General features: G+C 41.9%; 1 protein-coding gene across 7 annotated transcripts in view; it reads left to right on the top strand.

Annotated features, from left to right (window-relative positions):
* Positions 1 to 12986, top strand: part of si:ch211-272n13.3 (ankyrin repeat domain-containing protein 26) — a 165680-nt gene extending 152694 nt beyond the window's left edge. For 6 of the 7 annotated variants that reach the window (XM_038781157.1, XM_038781159.1, XM_038781160.1 and 3 more), the window contains 3 exons: positions 3866 to 4118; positions 8415 to 8460; positions 12209 to 12986. In XM_038781157.1, coding sequence (XP_038637085.1) covers positions 3866 to 4118; positions 8415 to 8460; positions 12209 to 12357 — 448 coding nt within the window. In that variant the 3' untranslated portion in view covers positions 12358 to 12986. Of the gene's footprint in view, positions 1 to 3865; positions 4119 to 5079; positions 5138 to 8414; positions 8461 to 12208 lie in introns of all 7 variants that reach the window. The other variant, XR_005458399.1, reaches the window with a different exon arrangement.
* The last annotated feature ends 6319 nt before the right edge of the window (positions 12987 to 19305 follow it).

The raw sequence follows: 19305 nt of genomic DNA, 5'->3' as shown, positions 1-19305 counted from the left end.
GGCCCTGAGAGCACCGTCACATCAAACACAGCCCTTTATCAATTGCAAGGGGTTCCACTTCCTGAATGTGAAACTTGTCTGGGACCACAGCGTGACCATTATGCACGTCTGTGCATGCTTCCTTGGGAATGTGCATGACCGCTTCATACTGGGGCACTCGCAGATCCCCAGAGTCTTCAAGGCTGGATGGCTCGTGAAGGACAAGGGTTACCCGTTGAGGCCTCGACTGATGACGCCAGTGTGGAGGCCTCAGGCCGTTGCATAGTCCCTGTATAACGAGGCATACACTATCACCTGTTGAGTTATAGAGGAGTGTATTAGGGTCCTGAAGATGCACTTCCGCTGCCTCGACCAGTCCCGGGTACTCTTCAATACGGTCCCTAAGCGTCTCCCGCATTATTGTGGTGTGCTGTGTCCTCCACAACTTGGGTCAGCAGTGGAACGACATGCCAGAGGAAGAGAGGAGGAACATGCAGCTTCATTTGATGAGGAGGACGACCAGGGTGGAGCGGAGAGAGAGACCGAGGTGGACCCGGAAGAGGGAGGTCAGGCAGCGGGCAGGGTGCGCCAGGGCAGAAGGACCAGTGATGCTGTCATCGCCTCCAGGTTCTTCCATTAGGAGGCTTGATGTCTGACACCTCCACAACAGCCCCCCCCCCCCCCCCCCCCACTCCCCCTTCCCCAGAGCATTCATTGACACCGGAATGGGGTGATGGACCTGGGTTGTCCATGTGCTGGGGTCGCTTGTCAAGGCAGGCAAATGATGATGATGACTCTCAGCGAATAAAGTTGTGAAGCTTCCCAGATTCTCTTTACGTTTGACTCCTGTCTGTTTGCTAACTGTGCACTGACTCCGGGAGCTCATGCCTTACAGCTCCAAAGGAGGAGAAGGGGCAATGTGAAGGGTTCACTGTGTGGTGGCGATGTCATTCCAGGATGTCTATTGGTGGGCCTCATTGGGTGTCACTGCTGACATTGCTTGGGAAGGCCTGTAGTAGGAACTGTGTTTAGATGGGAGATGACATTTCACTGTGGGAGAGGGGTCAAAGGCAGGCGGTTAGGCTTTGAAGAGGAAAATTGTTTAATTTGATAAGTAGTGACAGAGGTAACTCGATTACGGCCTAACTACCGGTGCCTAACTTCACCCGTGCCCACTCTGTGCACCTAGAACTCCTTAATCTTATGAGGCCTACTGCTATGTCCAAGTGGGTCCCCAGGATCACAGAGGTGGAGCCCGCCTGTTGCCTTCCACGCCCTGAGATGCCCTTACAACAAGATGTCATAGAAAACACGAGTTTAGGACATGTTAGTGGTTCCTGATATTATTGAACTTGGGTTTCAAGTGGAAGTACATGTATAATCAATGCTGTCTCTCAACTGGGATTCCTCAATTTATTGCTACATAAACAATTTGTTATTTTTGTGCAAACAGGTGAGAAATGGGCATTGTAATTTTGATCCTTTAATTTTTTTTTTTGTTTCTCGTGCATAAGAGAAATCAAGATTCTGTAACACCTATCTTTTGACAGGCTGATTGTTTCACAATAAATGTCTTGTGGTTTGATAATAGTCGGTGAACAATACTGATCTATAATACAGTATTGCATATTTACCAGTTAACAACCCAGAAATACTGCAGTCTATTTTTAGTAACACTTTGCTTTTTGACAGGGGTTTTTGTCCGAGGCGTATAGTGAATTGAATTAAGCTACGTGTGGGCTAAAACAGTTTGAAATCCAGCCAAACAGTGATAAAATATCATGAGTATGACTGGTGGAAATGTGTGCCATGTAACAATGACCCCCAACCTTTCAACCTCAGGACTGTAAAGCAAAATGCATTCCTTATGAAACAGAAATATGCTGTAAATCAGGCAGCATCTGTGGAATAAGAAATAATGTTCCCTGCACATCTGGTTCCATACTGAGTACAAAAGTAGTCCTATAATGCCACTCCTTTCTAAAAACATATCTATGCAAGCTTGTTCCTCAGGACTGCTATCCTCGGGAAGAACATTCTATCTTGCCCAGGAATCTATTATGACGTATCAGGCCTCATCTGCAGACTAACGAACTTTTTTAAATTTAAACTTTTTCAAAAATGTTAAATTTTAAATATTCTTCAGCCTCTCTATTTCACTCTCAATCCCATATTTCTTTCCCTCTCTTTTTTTTTTGCCCCTGCTTTGATATTAAATTCACTCACTCCAATTTATCCTTCTCAATCCTTCCTGTTTATTTCTCAAATCGTTTAATTTCCATGGTTAAGACAATACGTTTGTGGTAGAAAAGTCCCGGATGCCCTGCTTTTTAGACTTAAAGTTTAAAACATTTGAATTGGACATCGAACATGCAGGGGTGGGTGGCATCCCCCACCCACCCCTGCAAAAGCGGTTTGAGTTGCTGTGGCAACATGCACTCTCTCAGACTTCCTTATTTCTAGAGCAATGGATAGTTATAGTTATGGTGGAGGCTCCAATTTCTTTTCCACGACGTGGATTTGTGAATACATGGATGACCAGGAATTTCTCCCGCTCTTGCCACCAGTCATTGCCGCATGTTGGAAGCAATTACAAGTTGATACTCGGCCCGTTGGGCCATGTTATGAACACTCCTTCCTTGGCCGTTAGATCCTGGAGGGGACTTGAATCAGAATTTCTGGCTCAGAAAGAAGTCTTACAACACCAGGTTAAAGTCCAACAGGTTTGTTTCGAATCATTAGCTTTCGGAGCACAGCTCCTTCCTCAGGTGAATGGCTCGGAGGCAGGGACTCAACACACTATCTCCTTTGAGATGCACTTGTTGTACCTTCTAAACCACAGTATGCCTTTAATCTGTATACAATGGACAAATGACCACAAGTTGCTTAGTACAAGAATACTTTATTTCACACCTATTAATCAATCACATATACATACAAGTTGAACTCTAATCTAACACACTAGAAGGAGTGTGTTTAGACCTTAACTTAATTTCCATGTGACTGGCAAGTACAAAGCCGATATGGCCTCATCTGGAATCCTGTTGTCTGGCAGTGCTGGATGTAGTGATGGTCGCCTGTGTCCTCTGCTCTGGTACCTCTGTGGATGGTCGTCTTCTTGGCTGGTGAAGGGATCAGTCGAGTGTTGCAGTTGAGAGAGCAAGTGGTGGGCTGCGCAGCACCTTTAATCTGTTGAAAGTTTTGCTCGTTTTTGGGTGGTCCCAGGTAGATGTCCAATCGATTGATCAGGGCTTGATCACCCTGATTGATCCCAATCAACTGAGGGTTGCCACCTTGATCAGGTCCCGGTCATGCACGGCCGTTAGTGTCCGAGGCACGTAGGCCTTCCCAAATAATGAAAACAGATGCCACTAAGTCTGCCACTTATTGTCAGTTTCTACTTTGAGTCCATTGTCCCGAGATGGCCTTTTAACGGCCTTTTCCCTGTTAGTTTCTGCAGCTTTTGTGTATTTTCAAGCTGCAGCCTGTCTGTTTCTGTCTTTGACCAATTTTCCCATTGATCTTTGCAGGTGGCCATTTTAGTCTCCAGCAAAATCTGGTCCAGTCTTCTTTCTAGTGTCACTGATAATTCCGCCTCCACCTAAATGATAAAAGAGTGCACTTCCAATGATCCCTTCCAGCACCTTGCCGATTGAAATCAAACTGTGGGCCTATAGTTCTCCAATCTCCGTATCATTTTAAAAAAAATAATGGAACTATATACTTCCTATTCAAGGGAATAAGCTCTGATTTTAACAAGGTGTTATAAAGGAAAGTGGCTGGTAAAGGTCCCTTCTCAAGAATACAGGGATCTTTAATGTCATCTAGTTTGTTTGGAATTGTCATCGGCATTTTAATCACTTCTTCCCATATTTTCCATTTATAGATCAAATGAGAGGTTAGCAGAAACCAACACTAAGCTCCTTAATGAACGCCAGCGTAGTAAATCCTTGATTGCTAGCAGCATTATGAATGGAAGTTTGACCACGACTCCTGCTTTGGATATGGCTCAGCTGCAAAGCACAATGGGTCATGTCGGTAACCTGGGAACTTTCAACCGAAATCTAGGAAGTAGTTTCTTAAATCCAGTGGAAGATGGATTATCCTCGACCAACAAAGTAGAGGCATATCTGGCTAAGGTCAGTTATCACAATATACTTTGTGTTCTCAAATTGTTTCCTTCCTGAATGTTGTCCAGATAAAGACAGATTTTTCTTATTAATGGAACAAAAATTACAATTGTAAGTTTCTGAGAGACAAAGTTGTCTTTGTATTATATTATATGGCCAATGTTTTTCTATGATCTTCACAACTCTTTATTTTGGAAGTTCAATATTTAGATTTCTGCAAATTTTAGTAAAAACAATTGCAACAACCCACACAGTTGCATGACATAGAAATATTTTTCACAGCAATGTGTCATCAAAAAGGATCTGCTAATATCAATGTACTATCCAAGCACTATTGAATTTTCCAGAACATTCTTCAGTGATAAATACACATTTCAATTCATAACCTAAGCTGGATTCTTGTCAGCAGACTGTTGTGTGTAAATGTGCATCCGTTTTTTAAAAAAAGGTTTATCTATCTGTACGTATAAAATGCAATTAGTGTGACTTTCATAATTTATATCCCTGAAGTAGTTTGTACTTTTAACATTCGGACATCAATTAAGAGATTAGATTTAATTTCTTTATATTTATAACTCTTGTCTTTTTGTCTTGTGGGAGGTTCTTTTCAGGAGAAAAATGTTTTCCAGAAACAGAAGGGCCCTTTCTCACCAAATAAATAGGAAATATTATAAATGTTCCTTCCTGAAAATGTTCCGCGGTGATAAATAAAATAGGTTTATCAAATTAAACTCAGCATCTAAAAAGCAGAAACCCCTGTCCATCTCGCAGACGGAAATTGTTTTCTAAAGTTTTATAAATCTATACTATTTGAATTCCAGTTTAATGGTCAATTTGATTCTACATTAATATTACTGAATTGCTTTAGAACCCTTCTTTCACCGAGCATGAGTTTTTAAAATACAAAACAGTGAATTTAACCCTGAATTGAGGTCTGTACACTCACAGGTCTCGTTTCTCACTCCTCCAGCTCCTCACTCAAAACTCTGTTTCACACCTATCTTCTATGCACCCAGATGCATAACAAGGTCTGTAGTCATGTGTTTATTTGTTGACTAATAATCATTGTGGCTGTGTTCTAAATTAGGGATACCTTTGTTTTATCTGTCCAAATTATTGCATTTGGTTTGTGAAGTATGTTTATGTCTTACATCAATTGTACAAAAGCACCCAATATTTTGTTTTCCAACATTCTGGGTCATTTGTATCATTGTTGAGTAACCTAGGCTGGTATGAATAGTAATGATTCTTTCTGACATTGCATGGAGTTGCAAGAGACATTTGCATGTACCATGGACTACGTTTGGCTGTCGACACTATAATCAAGTGTTTTCCACTGTGTATTACCTTTAAAACCACACTTTACATCTATAGCACTTAAGTAGCAATACCAACATTATAATTTGTGACTTAAGATACGTTGAAGATATGAGAGTATGCAAAGTATACAAATGATTTAGAATTGCATCCCCTTCACTATTCGCCTTAATCTTGTTTCACTTTTGCAGGTAACAGAAAGAGCAGAATTTTTATTATTGACGTTAGTCCTTTGTTTAAAATTTAAATCCAACCATTTCAAAATTAAAGTTGTTTATTGCAACTTTTGTCATTAGGTAAAAGGAAAATGCCAAAATCAGAAAGATGCCAATACTTTCCTTGGAGCAGATTTAAATGTTTAATAAATTTGATTTTCCTTTGCTTTTTGCTGATTTTAAGGATTATCCTGCTCACGCTCAGTTTAGCATAGAACCGAATCTTCTAAATTATCAGTAATTACTCCAGTTCTGTAAGCTATCAGAAGTGACTAACATGCTTTTACAAAAAAATGGGTATTATTGTTGTATCCTATCTGGGGCTGACTTTCATCTTCAGGCCTTTTCTAAGCATTTCGAACTGGTGGAAATCTCTTCTGCACGGTTAAGTGCAAATACCACACAATTATCAGGTATGACCTAATCTGAATAGTTATTTACTATTTACTGAGAAAACTCCGTGGTCTTGGGAAGACACTGGAGGAGAAGAAAAAAATGCCATGTTTGTAAAATTTAATGCTTTAGTTTTCTTCAAGGCTGAGGGGCAGGGCATTAAGAAGAACATTTGCCGTGTAATAGCGTGTGTTATCCCAAAGCACTTTGCAGCTTTTTAAGAGGATACAGATAAATACATGAGCGATAAAGGAATCAAAGGATAAGTTGAGATGAAATAAGGTGGGTAAAGTGGGAGAGAGCTCATGTAGAATACCCTTTGGGTCGAACGGCCTGATGAACTTTCTGAATGAAGCATGAGCTGATCAGAGGTGAGAGGACTACTACTGAAATAAGGTTGACAGTAGCAGAATGAATATGCTTAGGCCTGAAAATGAAGTCAGCCCCAGGTGGGATGCCTCTTTTCTTGTAAAGCATGCTGGTCATTTATGATCGATTACAGAACTCTAGAATCGAGATGAGGATAATCCTTAAAATTAGGGGCTGGTTTAGCACAGTGGGCTGAACAGTTGGCTTGTAATGCAGAACAAGGCCAGCAGTGTGGGTTCAGTTCCTGTATCGGCCTTCCCGAACAGGCGCTGGAATGTGGCGACTAGGGGCTTTTCACAGTAACTTCATTGAAGCCTACTTGTGACAAGAAGTGATGATTATTATTATAAAATTAGCAGAAAGCAAAGAAGAGAAATAATTGATCAAAAATGTAAATCACTTTACTCCAGGAAAAGTATTGCTATATTACTGTATTTTGGGGGGAAAGATACAGCTACCTGTAAAGAATTCAGGGGAGAGAAGCTGATAATAGTATTTCCACAATTTGGAAGTGCCCAGTTCTGATTTCTGGCTAGAAAACCAAAGCATGCGATGTGTTACAGTCAAAAGTGTTAACAAAGAAGAAACTTAGTGGTCTGAGTCTATAGCCAAATGATAGAGTAACCCAGGATCTGACATACTGATGGCAGCTGATATTCAGGTAGTGTTGGGTAAGGTGCATGAAAGAAATGTCAACCAAATTAAATTACCCTGATAGAACTAACGCATAGGTGAACATGCAGGCATGTTGGCAAGTAGAGCGGTGTGTTGGGTCATAAATAACCACTTCTGTCCCTGCATGTTCCCACGATCTGCTGCATGTTAGTTGCAGATGATATTACAGCAGCAAGCACATCCAGCAAACTTCTCTGTTAGCCCACAGTTATTGGCAAGTAAATGTGCCAGGGCCTACAGAAATGGTTGCTTACATCTCATCTGGCAGTGTCGTCCGGTATCATTTGGTTCTCACTGACCCTGGCAATACAACTACAATGTATCGGTATACTGTCTTTAACTTAATGAAACGTCCTACGGCTCCTTGTAGGAGCATTATAAAACATTATAAAACAGAAATATGACACCAAGCCCCATACTGTGATATTAGGTGAAATGGCCAAATGTTTAGTCAAGGAGATAGGTTTGAAGGAGTGCCTTACAGGTGGAAAGCAGCAGAGTTTTGGATGACATCAAGTTTATGGAGGGAAGAATGTGGGAGACCAGCCAGGGTTTCAGCAACAGATGGGCTGAATCGGTGGTGAAGCGATCTTAAATGATGACACAAATTAGGTTGGAAGCTTGGTTCTGCAACAAATGTGAGACAAGGTCAAAGTGCCAGCAGGAAGTAAAGAAAAAAGAAATTGGCCCAAATGTTAAAAACGATTGTATGAACCATAGTAAGACTTTGAAAATGTCCTTCAATCTGAAATATCTACCTCCACGGCACCCAACCTTTCTCACCTGGTATAATAGATATTTTGCGCCCACCAAAGAGAGCAGCGGCTTTCCATGCCTATATCAGGATATGTCCATATCGTATGGAAACCTCCTTGCAGTTTGTTTCCCCATCAAATCACAGATCCAGTTAATCCCATCATTTTCCAAATGAACAATTCTAATGGATTTCTTTGTATTTATTACTCTTTGGGGGACCTGCTGAGACATTTAAACATGGGCAGAAAATGGAAGGAGAAGCCAGCTCAGCAAGGCCACTGGAAAGTATCAGGATAGTATGAGTACTGTTAATTTTATAAATAGTTTAACTGGAACTTTAGGAAAGAAAAATGAGTTCTGATTTCATTCAGCAATTAAGGCATCCTCTCTGTACCCATGAGCGTGGACCAGCACCCTTTATAAATGATCTGTCTAATTAGAATATGTGCAATTCTAACTGATCTATCACATACTATTAAATACATATTTGGTTCATAACTAATTTAGTTCTTTACTTGCACTTCCTCAATGGTTTGTTTAATCAAATTGCATTAATCTGTTTAAAATGTTATTGTTTCAGATGCAGGATGCATTGCAAAAGAATATTTCCAAAGAACTTGTTCAAGGTAAATGATAACCATTTCAAACAAAGCATTTTTGTATGTTAAGTACTGAAATAATTATAAAAACTTTTTACTGATAATTCAAAGTTGCTTTTTTTTAATTGAATTACCCAGTAATTCAAAATCACATTAAAATACCAGAGATAAGGGGCAGCAGGGTAGCATGGTGGTTAGCATAAATGCTTCACAGCTCCAGGGTCCCAGGTTCGATTCCCGGCTGGGTCACTGTCTGTGTGGAGTCTGCACGTCCTCCCCCTGTGTGCGTGGGTTTCCTCCGGGTGCTCCGGTTTCCTCCCACAGTCCAAAGATGTGCGGGTTAGGTGGATTGGCCATGCTAAATTGCCCGTAGTGTCCTAATTAAAGTAAGGTTAAGGGGGGGATTGTTGGGTTACGGGTATAGGGTGGATACATGGGTTTGAGTAGGGTGATCATGGCTCGGCACAACATTGAGGGCCGAAGGGCCTGTTCTGTGCTGTACTGTTCTATATTCTATATTTGTGTTCATGCAATTTGATATCACATTATCCAATAATCACCACTTTGAATTAACAGGAATAAACTGTTCCCATAACTCTTATGTGCAGTAAAGGAGAAATGTTTTTTGTTGCATGTTTTTATACAATATTGCCAAGTGATATTTTATATATCATTAGTGCTGATCTAGAATCATGAATACAGGTTGCTATAAATATTGAACTGTGTGTGCCTCACTATCACCATTTTTTCATTTAATAGACAGTTAACCTGTTTTTTTCTTTTATTGATTCTCGGGATGTGGGTATCACTGGCAAGGCCAACATTTGTTGCCCATTCCTAATAGCCCTTGAACTGAGTGGCTTGCTAGGCATTTTCAGAGGATAGTTCAGAGTCAACCACATTGATGTGGGTCTGAAGTCACATGTAGGCCAGACCAGGTAAAGATGGCTGAAGATACCGGATACGTCTCCGCTGTAATACTGAAGACGTGCTCCAGAACTAGCCATGCTGTTCCATTATGGTTAGAACACTGGCATCTACATGACCATGTGAAAAAATCTCTCTTTGGAAGTCATATTTAGCAAAAGGAAGACAGTTGTGATTGTTGGATGTCAATCATCTCAGCTGCAGGACATTGTTGCAGCAGTTTCTCAGAGTAGTGTCCCTTGGCTCATTCATTTTCAGCTGCTTCATCAATAGCTTTCCTTCACCATAAGGTCAGAAGTTAGGATTTTTGCTGATGATTGCAGTGTTCAGTATTGTTTGACACTGAAGCAGTCCATGCCCACATGCAGCAAGACCTGTACATCATTCAGGCTTGGGCTAATAAATAGCAAGTAACATTCACACTGAGTGCCAGCCAATGACCATCTATAACGAGAGAAAATCAAACCATCTTCCCATTGTTCACACCCTGGAAGTAACTAGAAATGTAAGTGGACCAGTGGGTCATAGGCTCTGAATTCTGAAGTGACTAGCTCATCTCCTGACTCCCCGCTAAATTGGTGCCCCCATCCACCATCTTAAATATTCCTCCTCCTACCACCAGAGCTCATTGGCTGCAGTGTGCACCGTCTACAAGATGGAGTGCAGCAATGTGCATGGCACTTCTGACAGTCCCAAATCACTGACCTCTACCATTGAAAAAGACAAGGGCAGCTGATGCATGTGACACCGCCACCTACAAATTTTCCTCCCAAGTCACACCATCCTGACTAGTAATTATATTGGGTTCCTTCACTGTCACTGGGTCAACATACTGGAACACCCTCCAAAAACCACATGAACTGCAATGCTTCAAGAAGTTGGCTTACCACCATTTTCCCAACAGCAAATAGGATGGTTAACAAATGCTGAACTTGCCAAAACCGCTCCCACACTATGAATGTTTTTTTAAAATAATTTCTGCCACCCCTGTGCCAAACTTGACACATGGACATTGTCAGTGAAAACGAAGTCAGAATATGCAGTTAGATAAATAGGGAAAATAATGACAGCAAAGATGTGGCGGTTAAGTGGATTGGCCATGCTAAATTGCCCCTTAGTATCCAAAAAGGTTAGGTGTGGTTACTGGGATAGGGTGGAGGTGTGGCTTAAGTAATCTTTCCAAGGGCCAGTGCAGACTCGATAGGCCAAATGGCCTCCTTCTGCACTGTAAATTCTATGATTCTATGAAGAGGAGTTAATATAGTGTTCCCTAACAGCACAAAACAAGGCATCCAGCATTGTTTGAAAAGGGATTGAGTTGGTGACCACAGGCATCAAAAATATAGAACATAGAACATTACAGCGCAGTACAGGCCCTTCGGCCCTCGATGTTGCGCCGACCTGTAAAACCACTCTAAAGCCCATCTACACTATTCCGTTATCGTCCATATGTCTATCCAATTACCATTTGAATGTGTTTAGTGTTGGTGAGTCCACTACTGTTACAGGCAGTGCATTCCACGCCCTTACTACTCTGAGTAAAGAATCTATCTCTGACATCTGTCCTATATCTATCTCCCCTCAATTTAAAGCTATGTCCCCTTGTGCTGGACATCACAATCCGAGGAAAAAGGCTCTCAATGCCTACCCTATCTAATCCTCTGATCATCTTGTATGCCTCAGTTAAGTCACCTCTTAACCTTCTTCTCTCTAACGAAAACAGCCTCAAGTCCTTCAGTCTTTCCTCGTAAGATCTCCCCTCCATACCAGGCAACATCCTTGTAAATCTCCTCTGTACCCTTTCCAATGCTTCCACATCCTATAATGCGGCAACCAGAACTGCACGCAATACTCCAAATGCGGCCGCACCACAGTTTTGTACAACTGCAACATGACCTCATGGTTCCGAAACTCAATTCCTCTAACAATAAAAGCTAACACACCGTACGCCTTCTTAACAACCCTCTCAACCTGGGTGGCAACTTTCAGGGATCTATGGACATGGACACCGAGATCGCTCTGCTTGTCCACACGACCAAGAATCTTACCATTCGCCCAGTACTCTGTCTTCCTGTTATTCCTTCCAAAATGAATCACCTCACACTTTTCTGCATTAAACTCCATTTGCCACCTGTCAGCCCAGTTCTGCAGCTTATCTATGTCCCTCTGTAACTTGTAACATCCTTCTGCACTGTCCACAACTCCACCGACTTTAGTGTCATCTGCAAATTTACTCACCCATCCTTCTACGCCCTCCTCCAGGTCATTTATAAAAATGACAATCAGCAGCGGCCCCAAAACAGATCCTTGTGGTACACCACTAGTAACTAGACACCAGTCTGAACATTTCCCATCAACCACCACCCTTTGTTTTCTATCAGCTAGCCAATTTCTGATCCAAACTGCTAAATCACCCTGAATCCCATGCCTCTGTATTCTCTGCAATAGCCTACCGTGCGGAACCTTATCAAACGCTTTACTGAAATCCATATACACCACATCAACTGCTTGATTTTGAACAGGTTTCTAAAGAGGTGAAGGGAGTGGAGCGGGGGGTTGGAAGAGAATTCCAGAGTAGTGGGACCAAGGAGGCTATGAGAGGCAGCAGGGTGAATGAAAAAGAGGCCACAGACAGAAAATCAGAAAATACATCCTGGAATGTCGGGCTGAGGGAGGTTGGAGTGCTAAGTTTGTCAGGTTTCAGTAATCAAAAGCACGATTGGATTAAACGCATTGACATAAATTTGCTATGAGACTATGGATGACCAAGGATAATCTACAGGAAGAATTACAATGTGAAAATAAGTTCAGATTCATTTGCTAACTAATTTCTACATCTGCGTTCTAGCCACTGCTGACTTGGATAGAGGATCTACACGTGTCTCGCCTCTGGGGTCTGCTGCTGGCTCCCTAAAGAGCATAAACCAAGATCAGGACCCTGTCACTAAAGCCACAGAACAATACCTGGAGGTTCTAAAGAAAAATTACATGCTTTGAATATTTTTTTTTTAATTCGATCAACTTTCTGCACAAAAGCAAGTCAAAATAACAGTGCAAAGCTATCCAATGTGAGAATTTTACAAGTACAAAATGCTGTTTTAAATGTAACATTCCATGATTTGATTAACTGATCAGAAAAACATGGAAGGTTATTTTGCAGCATAGATTTCTGCAATTATATTTGCTCAGGAGGAACTTTTTATATCTATTTAAAATTATTGTACAGAACTGTTAATTTTATTTGTTGCAAATCACATTTGACCAGACCAATTTTAATAGTCTCGTTTAGCGACCACAGTTTTCCTGTGTCAGTGTATTACAACTATTGAACAAGGTCCAATTAATTGAACATTCCATAGTCTGAATTAGTGTATGAAATTGCACAACTACAAGCATTTTATCGAAGAGCATTTTTTGCCACACGTTGTAAAGTTGGCTGTTTGTGAATATTAGCTTGGTTAAAATGTCCTCCTATGTGGTAATATCCATTCCGTTGTGATAACAGTATTGTACACTAGTTTTTGTAAAATAGTGCCAAGACTTTATCGACTTGTGTTTTAGTACACACATTAAAGGTATTGCATTGCACAACTATTTCAACATTAAACTTAAATGTTTACTTCTGGGATGCAATGTTGTTTATTTCATGAATACTTATTACTGAACACTAAAAGAGTTGGTAAACACTTTTATTTATTTTCCTCAAACTCAGAATGTGAAAGAAACCTCCAACCAGGTGAGTGAAGCAATAGCAACTGGACTCTTGGGTTTTGTGTGTATTTTCCTCAGATCTTCATAAAGAACCCCTCTTTGCAACTCAAGAGACTGTGTTCACCTCTTGCACCTTATAAAAGCAGGAATGTGATCTGGTACAATTTCCATTACTCTGGACTCCAATGCGGTTGAGCAATTTTATTGGGAAGGATAACCTACAGAATTAAGCAATTGGCTTTTGCTCAGTTGGGATTAATTGCTGTGACTAACTCCTGAGCGTCTCGGCCCAGAGGGATGAAGCAATCAATCATCGGAGGTAGAAACGTTACACTAGTTCCATAAAATTGGCGAACGATACTTGAAAATTCGGGTGCTTTTTTTAAGCATAGTCCTTTTTTAGAATCTTCAGTTTTTTTTTAAAAAAAGGACAACATTATTTGGATACCTGCTAGAATTTCTGCCACTGGTGCTCTTAAAATCTCACAAGGGTATATAGCAGAGTGGTTATATTACTGGATGTGGCCTAATGATCTGGAAACAGGAATTCGAGTCCCACCACAGAAGCTGAGAAGTTCAGACTCAGTTAATTAATTAAATAAGAAGCTAGTATCAGTAATGGTGACTATGAAACCGTTGGATTGTCATTAAAAAATACCTAGCTGATTTTAAATCTCGTGCTGTTACCCAGTGGCTCCAGATCCAATATAATTGAATTTTAACTGTCAGGACCCATGACTCTTGTTGTATTCAGGCCTTTCTTATATCTTAGAGTGAATCGAATTGGCTGAAGACTGACTTATGTGGACACCTCGAGAGGAAACTCCAAGATGGTTTGTCGACTTGAAACTTCTGGCTTCAGCCTCACGGGCTCTTGCATGCTGAGCTCTGCTATCACCGAGAATGGGTGTGTTCAGGGATCAACCTCCCACTCTCTTTTCCCCCCCTTGTTCAATTACCCGCCAACAAACACAGCTGAATGTGGCACCACTTCAGAACTTTGATCTGCATTAAAATTGATATGAAAATCTGTAGGAATAAAACTGGACAGAAGTCAAATTCACCTCGGCACCAGACTCCAACACAACAGGGGTACAACCAGCCTCTGCAAAGGTCGTCTCTTCATCATCTGTGGTCTTGACCCAAAAGCTATTCCACAGACTAATCAGGCAAATCTTGAAACCGTCATACTCCAAATCATACCTTTCAGTTAATGTTGCTAACCTGTATTGAAGGTGATGGAGCAGTGATATACAGGAGAGGGTGGCCCTGGGAATCCTCAACATTGGCTCCAGGCCCCGTTGCATCATGTCAACCATAGGCTAGAAACCTCCTGCTGATTGCCATCAACTGCCCTCCTTCAGCTGATGAATCCATATTCCTCCATGTTGAACACCATTTGGAAGAGGCACCGACAGGAACAAGGGCACACGATGGGGGACGTCAATCTCCATTAGCAGAAGTGGCTCAGTAGCATCCCACTGCTGACTGAGCTGTTAGTCCTATAGAATGTAACTACATGGCTCTGCTTGCAGATGTGACAACCACTCTACCTTGACCCCATCTCCATGATCAGCTTGTGTACAGTATTAGCAGAAGTGATCACCAGCGTGGCTGCATAGCAACCTGAAAGTCTCCACACCAGCTGTACAGCCAGCCCCATTATGGCACAGTTAAATACATCACCCACACACTCCAAAAAAACGTTAGAGAGAACAGTTAACCACCGCAATCCTGTAGAGACAAGTCACATTGAGGACACCCTCCATCTTGTAAGGAACTACCAATGTGCAAAAGGAACCGATTCAGAACAGTTAGCAGCTGAAAACCACCTGAGGCACTGTGAGTCTTCAGCAAAATCATGTTCAACCACATGTTGTAACCTCATGGCCTGGCATATTACCTACTCCTACCATTACAGGCAGTACGGTGGCACAAGTGGATAGCACTGTGGCTTCACAGCGCCAGGGTCCCAGGTTCTATTCCCTGCTGGGTCACTGTGAGGAGTCTGCATGTTCTCCCCATGTGTGCGTGGGTGCCCTTAAGTGCATAAATTTCCCTTAATGGCCAAAAAGGTTAGGAGGGGTTATTGGGTAACAGGGATAGGGTGGAAATTAGGGCTTAAGTTGGTCAATGCAGACTCGATGGGCCGAATGGCCTTCTGCGCTGTAAGTTCTATATATATTACCATCAAGCCAGTGGACCAGCCCTGGGTCTGAGTGGAGAAGAGCATGCCAGGGGCAGCACCATGCATACCTACAAATGAGAGACAACTTCGTGCAACTGAAACAACAACATGCAAGTTAAATAGCAAGTTAAGGGGCAGCACAGTAGCATGGTGGTTAGCATAAATGCTTCACAGCTCCAGGGTCCCAGGTTCGATTCCCGGCTGGGTCACTGTCTGTGCGGAGTCTGCACGTCCTCCCCGTGTGTGCGTGGGTTTCCTCCGGGTGCTCCGGTTTCCTCCCACAGTCCAAAGATGTGCGGGTTAGGTGATTTGGCCATGCTAAATTGCCCGTAGTGTCCTAAAAAGTAAGGTTAAGGAACGGGGGGGGGGGGGTTGTTGGGTTACGGGTATAGGGTGGATACGTGGGTTTGAGTGGGGTGATCATTGCTCGGCGCAACATCGATGGCCTGTTCTGTGCTGTACTGTTCTATGTTCTAAATAGCAGATGTAGCACGCTATAAATTGAGCTAAGCGATCCTACAATCAACGGATCAGATCAAAGCTCTGCAGTCCAGCTGCATGCAGACGTAAATGGTTGTAGACAAAGAAACCACTAATGGGTGGAGAAGGCGACATGAACTTCCCCATCCTCAATGATAATGGGAGTCCAGCACCTGTGTGCAAAGGACAAGGCGGGTGTTTTCCAGCCATCCTCAGTCAGAAATCATCTCTAAAAGTCCTACCCGTACAGTAGCCATTTCTCAACCTAATCAATTCAGTCAACATAACATCAAAAGGTTGAGCACACTGAATATAGTAAAAGCAACGAAACAACACAACATACCTGCTGCACTACTGAAGACTTCGGCTCCAGAATTAGCCAAGCTTTTCCAGCACAGCTACAAAACAGGCACTTAAGATAAAGTGAAATGTTGATCAGGTTTGTCCTATCCTGAAAAAGCAGGATAAATCCAATCTGGCAAATTAATGCCCGTCAATCTACTCTCAGTCAGTAACAAAGTGATGTTGACAGTGCTGTTAAGCAGCACTTAGCAAAAACATGCTGATGTCACACCCAAGATAAAAGAAAAATGGTTGTGGTCATTGGAGACCAATTATCTCTCCAGGATAGTGCTGTAAGAGTTCCTTGGGGCATTTTCCTAGGTTTCATTTACATGCTTCCCTCCATCGTAAGGTCAGAAATAAGGGTGTTTACTGATGATCATAGTGTTCATTTCCATATGTCCATGAGTACAGCTCCGACAATCAAAAGGGCAGCATAGTGGTTAGCACTATGGCTTCACAGCACCAGGGTCCCAGGTTCGATTCCTGGCTTGGGTCACTGTCTGTGCGGAGTCTGCATGTTCTCCCCATGTCTGCGTGGGTTTCCTCCGGGTGCTGCAGTTTCCTCCCACAAGTCCGAAAAGACGTGCTCTTCGGTAATTTGAATTCTCCCTCTGGTGCCGGAATGTGGCAATTAGGAGCTTTTCACAGTAACTTCATTGCAGTGTTAATGTAAGCCTACTTGTGACAATAAAGATTATTATTCTAAAAAAGCTTGGGGCCATCCAGGATGAAGCTGTCTGCTTGATCAGCACCTTAAACATTCATTCACTCCCATTTGGGCGCTGAATCTTGTAAGATTCACTACCTGTAAGATACACTGCAGCAATTCACCAAGGCTTTGTTAACAATAACTTCCAAATGCACAACCTCTACAACCCTGACCTCCCAAGTTCCCTGCCAATTCCACACCATCCTGACTTTGAAATATATCACCATCCCATCATTATTGGCCGTATTCCATCATATTCCAGGATGGGCCGACATCCTGGAACTCCATCACTAACATTTTGAGAGTACCTTCACCACACAAGCTAGAGGTTCAAGAAGACAGCTCATTACCTCAAGGGAAATCAGGTGGGCAATAAATACTGACCCCACTAGCAACCACCCCCCCCCCCCCCCCCAGTCTGAATTAATTGAAATTCGTGCTTCCATGAAGAAGATGGCTAATGAGCTGACCAACTTTGAAACAGCTGGTTTTCTTGCAACCATAAATTTAGCCCTTAGAAGGGGGTGAACTCAAAAGGTTCTGCAACCAGCCATTGAGCACTTAGATCTAGAGTTTGCATATGCCAAAGTTTTCTCCTATCCCCTCGTCGACCAGTTATCCCAATCCTGGCATGTTATTTCCATAGCCTGGGAATTGTGACAGGGCGAGTTGTGGAAGTGTCCAGCACAGAGGAAGTCCTGTTCCACTATTGTTATGAAGATAGAACAACATTGTGGGTTTTGTGTTCTGCTAATGAAAAATATATTAAAACTAGTATTATTTCATTGTGTTCAATTCAGGAGATTTGTAAAGCAGACACCAGGTCTGGAACCCCAGGATAACCAAACTAATAATTTAACTACCTAATCAGAACTATGGCTCCAAACTTATTGGCAATCCTTATTTTTGTGTTGTGAACATCTCAAGTTCTCTCGGGATTATACAGCTGTAGCTCACTTATTTAGAGTATTCTTCATTTTCTCAACATTTAAAAGTTGACTTTTCCAGAGGCTTTAAACATTACAAAAATACATTTTATCTTGAGTTCTGCAGACTTCATTCCACACTTTCAGGACCCCCCCCCCCCCCCCCCCCCCAAATCATCATTACTGCAATAACGTTTACCTTGGGCAAATTTACCACTATTCCCCACGTCCTTTGCCACTTCATCAACTTACCCTCTCATGCTGAGGTAAATTATTTAATGGATTAATCTCAAGCCAGCCGCCTATGTTCCTCTTTTGCTGAGCACAGATTGTGTGCCATTTGCAATTTTCTTCCAAGGTAAAATACGTAATTTCTTCTCATTTTATATACATCTCAACCTAATGTAATGGAGTCGAGTATTTTTTGCTTGCTGTTAAGTCCTTTGCAATTTAAGCTGATTTCTGCAATACAGAAATACCAGTGAAGCCTTCAGGGTAGGAGTTTAGAGATTTTGCAGAGATTGTAAGTTCCAGGAAGACGGTTGTGTGGCGCAATGAGTAGAATCCGTGCTGCTCCGCCAGAGGCTCCGGGTTCAAATTCTGCTCGCGGGCTTGGATGCCCAAGGAAGGTGCGTTTGTAATGCAGTTTGTCAAACAGTTTGTGTATCAACTTGTAAATCCTTCCAACATACGGCAAGCTGTTAAGAAGAGCAGGAGACTCCTAGTCAGCCATCTGCAGGAGGCAATGGGCAAACCACTGCAGTATTTTGCCAGGCATAATAATGTACCTGAGGCATGGAACCTGAAGAGAGAATTATGATCCAGGACACCAAATCCTGAGGCAGCTCTTCCTTCCCTTTGGCCATGATGCAAATATTCTATGGGATGAAACATTCAATAACTGTGAATGGGGAGATGAGTGCCTCTCGTTAATGATTCATTTTCAGCACCTGAAGATGAAGACTGGTTATATGTAAAATATTAAATAAATATTTTCAGAGCTTTTGAGAAATCATCCAAAAAAATACAAAATCACAGCTTTCCAAAAACAGCACAATTCACTCTGATGTAGACTGCTGATGCTGGTATTAAAATGGGGCTATTTTGGAAACAATGCCATTAACATTGGCCAGGGACAGAGGCCAAAGTAGAAGCAAAGGCTGGAAACCATGTATACAATTCTTCTGAAGACCTAGACCTTTAATTTCATATCTTTTGGGGAGGATCGAAATCAGCAGCGAATGACATTTTTGGAGGAGGAGTGACTCTCCCGGTGACTGACTCTATCTGTGACTGACTCTCCCGGTGACTGACTTTAAAAAGATAGCATTAAAGAAAGTACAGGATATTGAGGCATAGTTAATTAAATGTTGTCTTGCTTTGTTACAGAAACATACAAGGTATTAAACTGCCAGCCAGCACAAGCAACTAAATTTTACCGATCAATTTGTAAATATGGAAACTGGACTCTGGTTGTAAGTATATTACTTTGCAAAAAAAAAGTGATTAAATCATTACTATTTTAACTAAAATTGCTCAAATAAATTTCTGGAGCTGAGCAAAAGAAAAAGCATGCTTACGTACAA

This window comes from Scyliorhinus canicula, chromosome 20, assembly GCF_902713615.1.
Source record: "Scyliorhinus canicula chromosome 20, sScyCan1.1, whole genome shotgun sequence".
Classification (NCBI taxonomy): Eukaryota; Metazoa; Chordata; class Chondrichthyes; order Carcharhiniformes; family Scyliorhinidae; genus Scyliorhinus; species Scyliorhinus canicula.
Note: the sequence above shows the minus strand (reverse complement) of the source record. Positions and strands in the feature narration are given on the sequence as shown.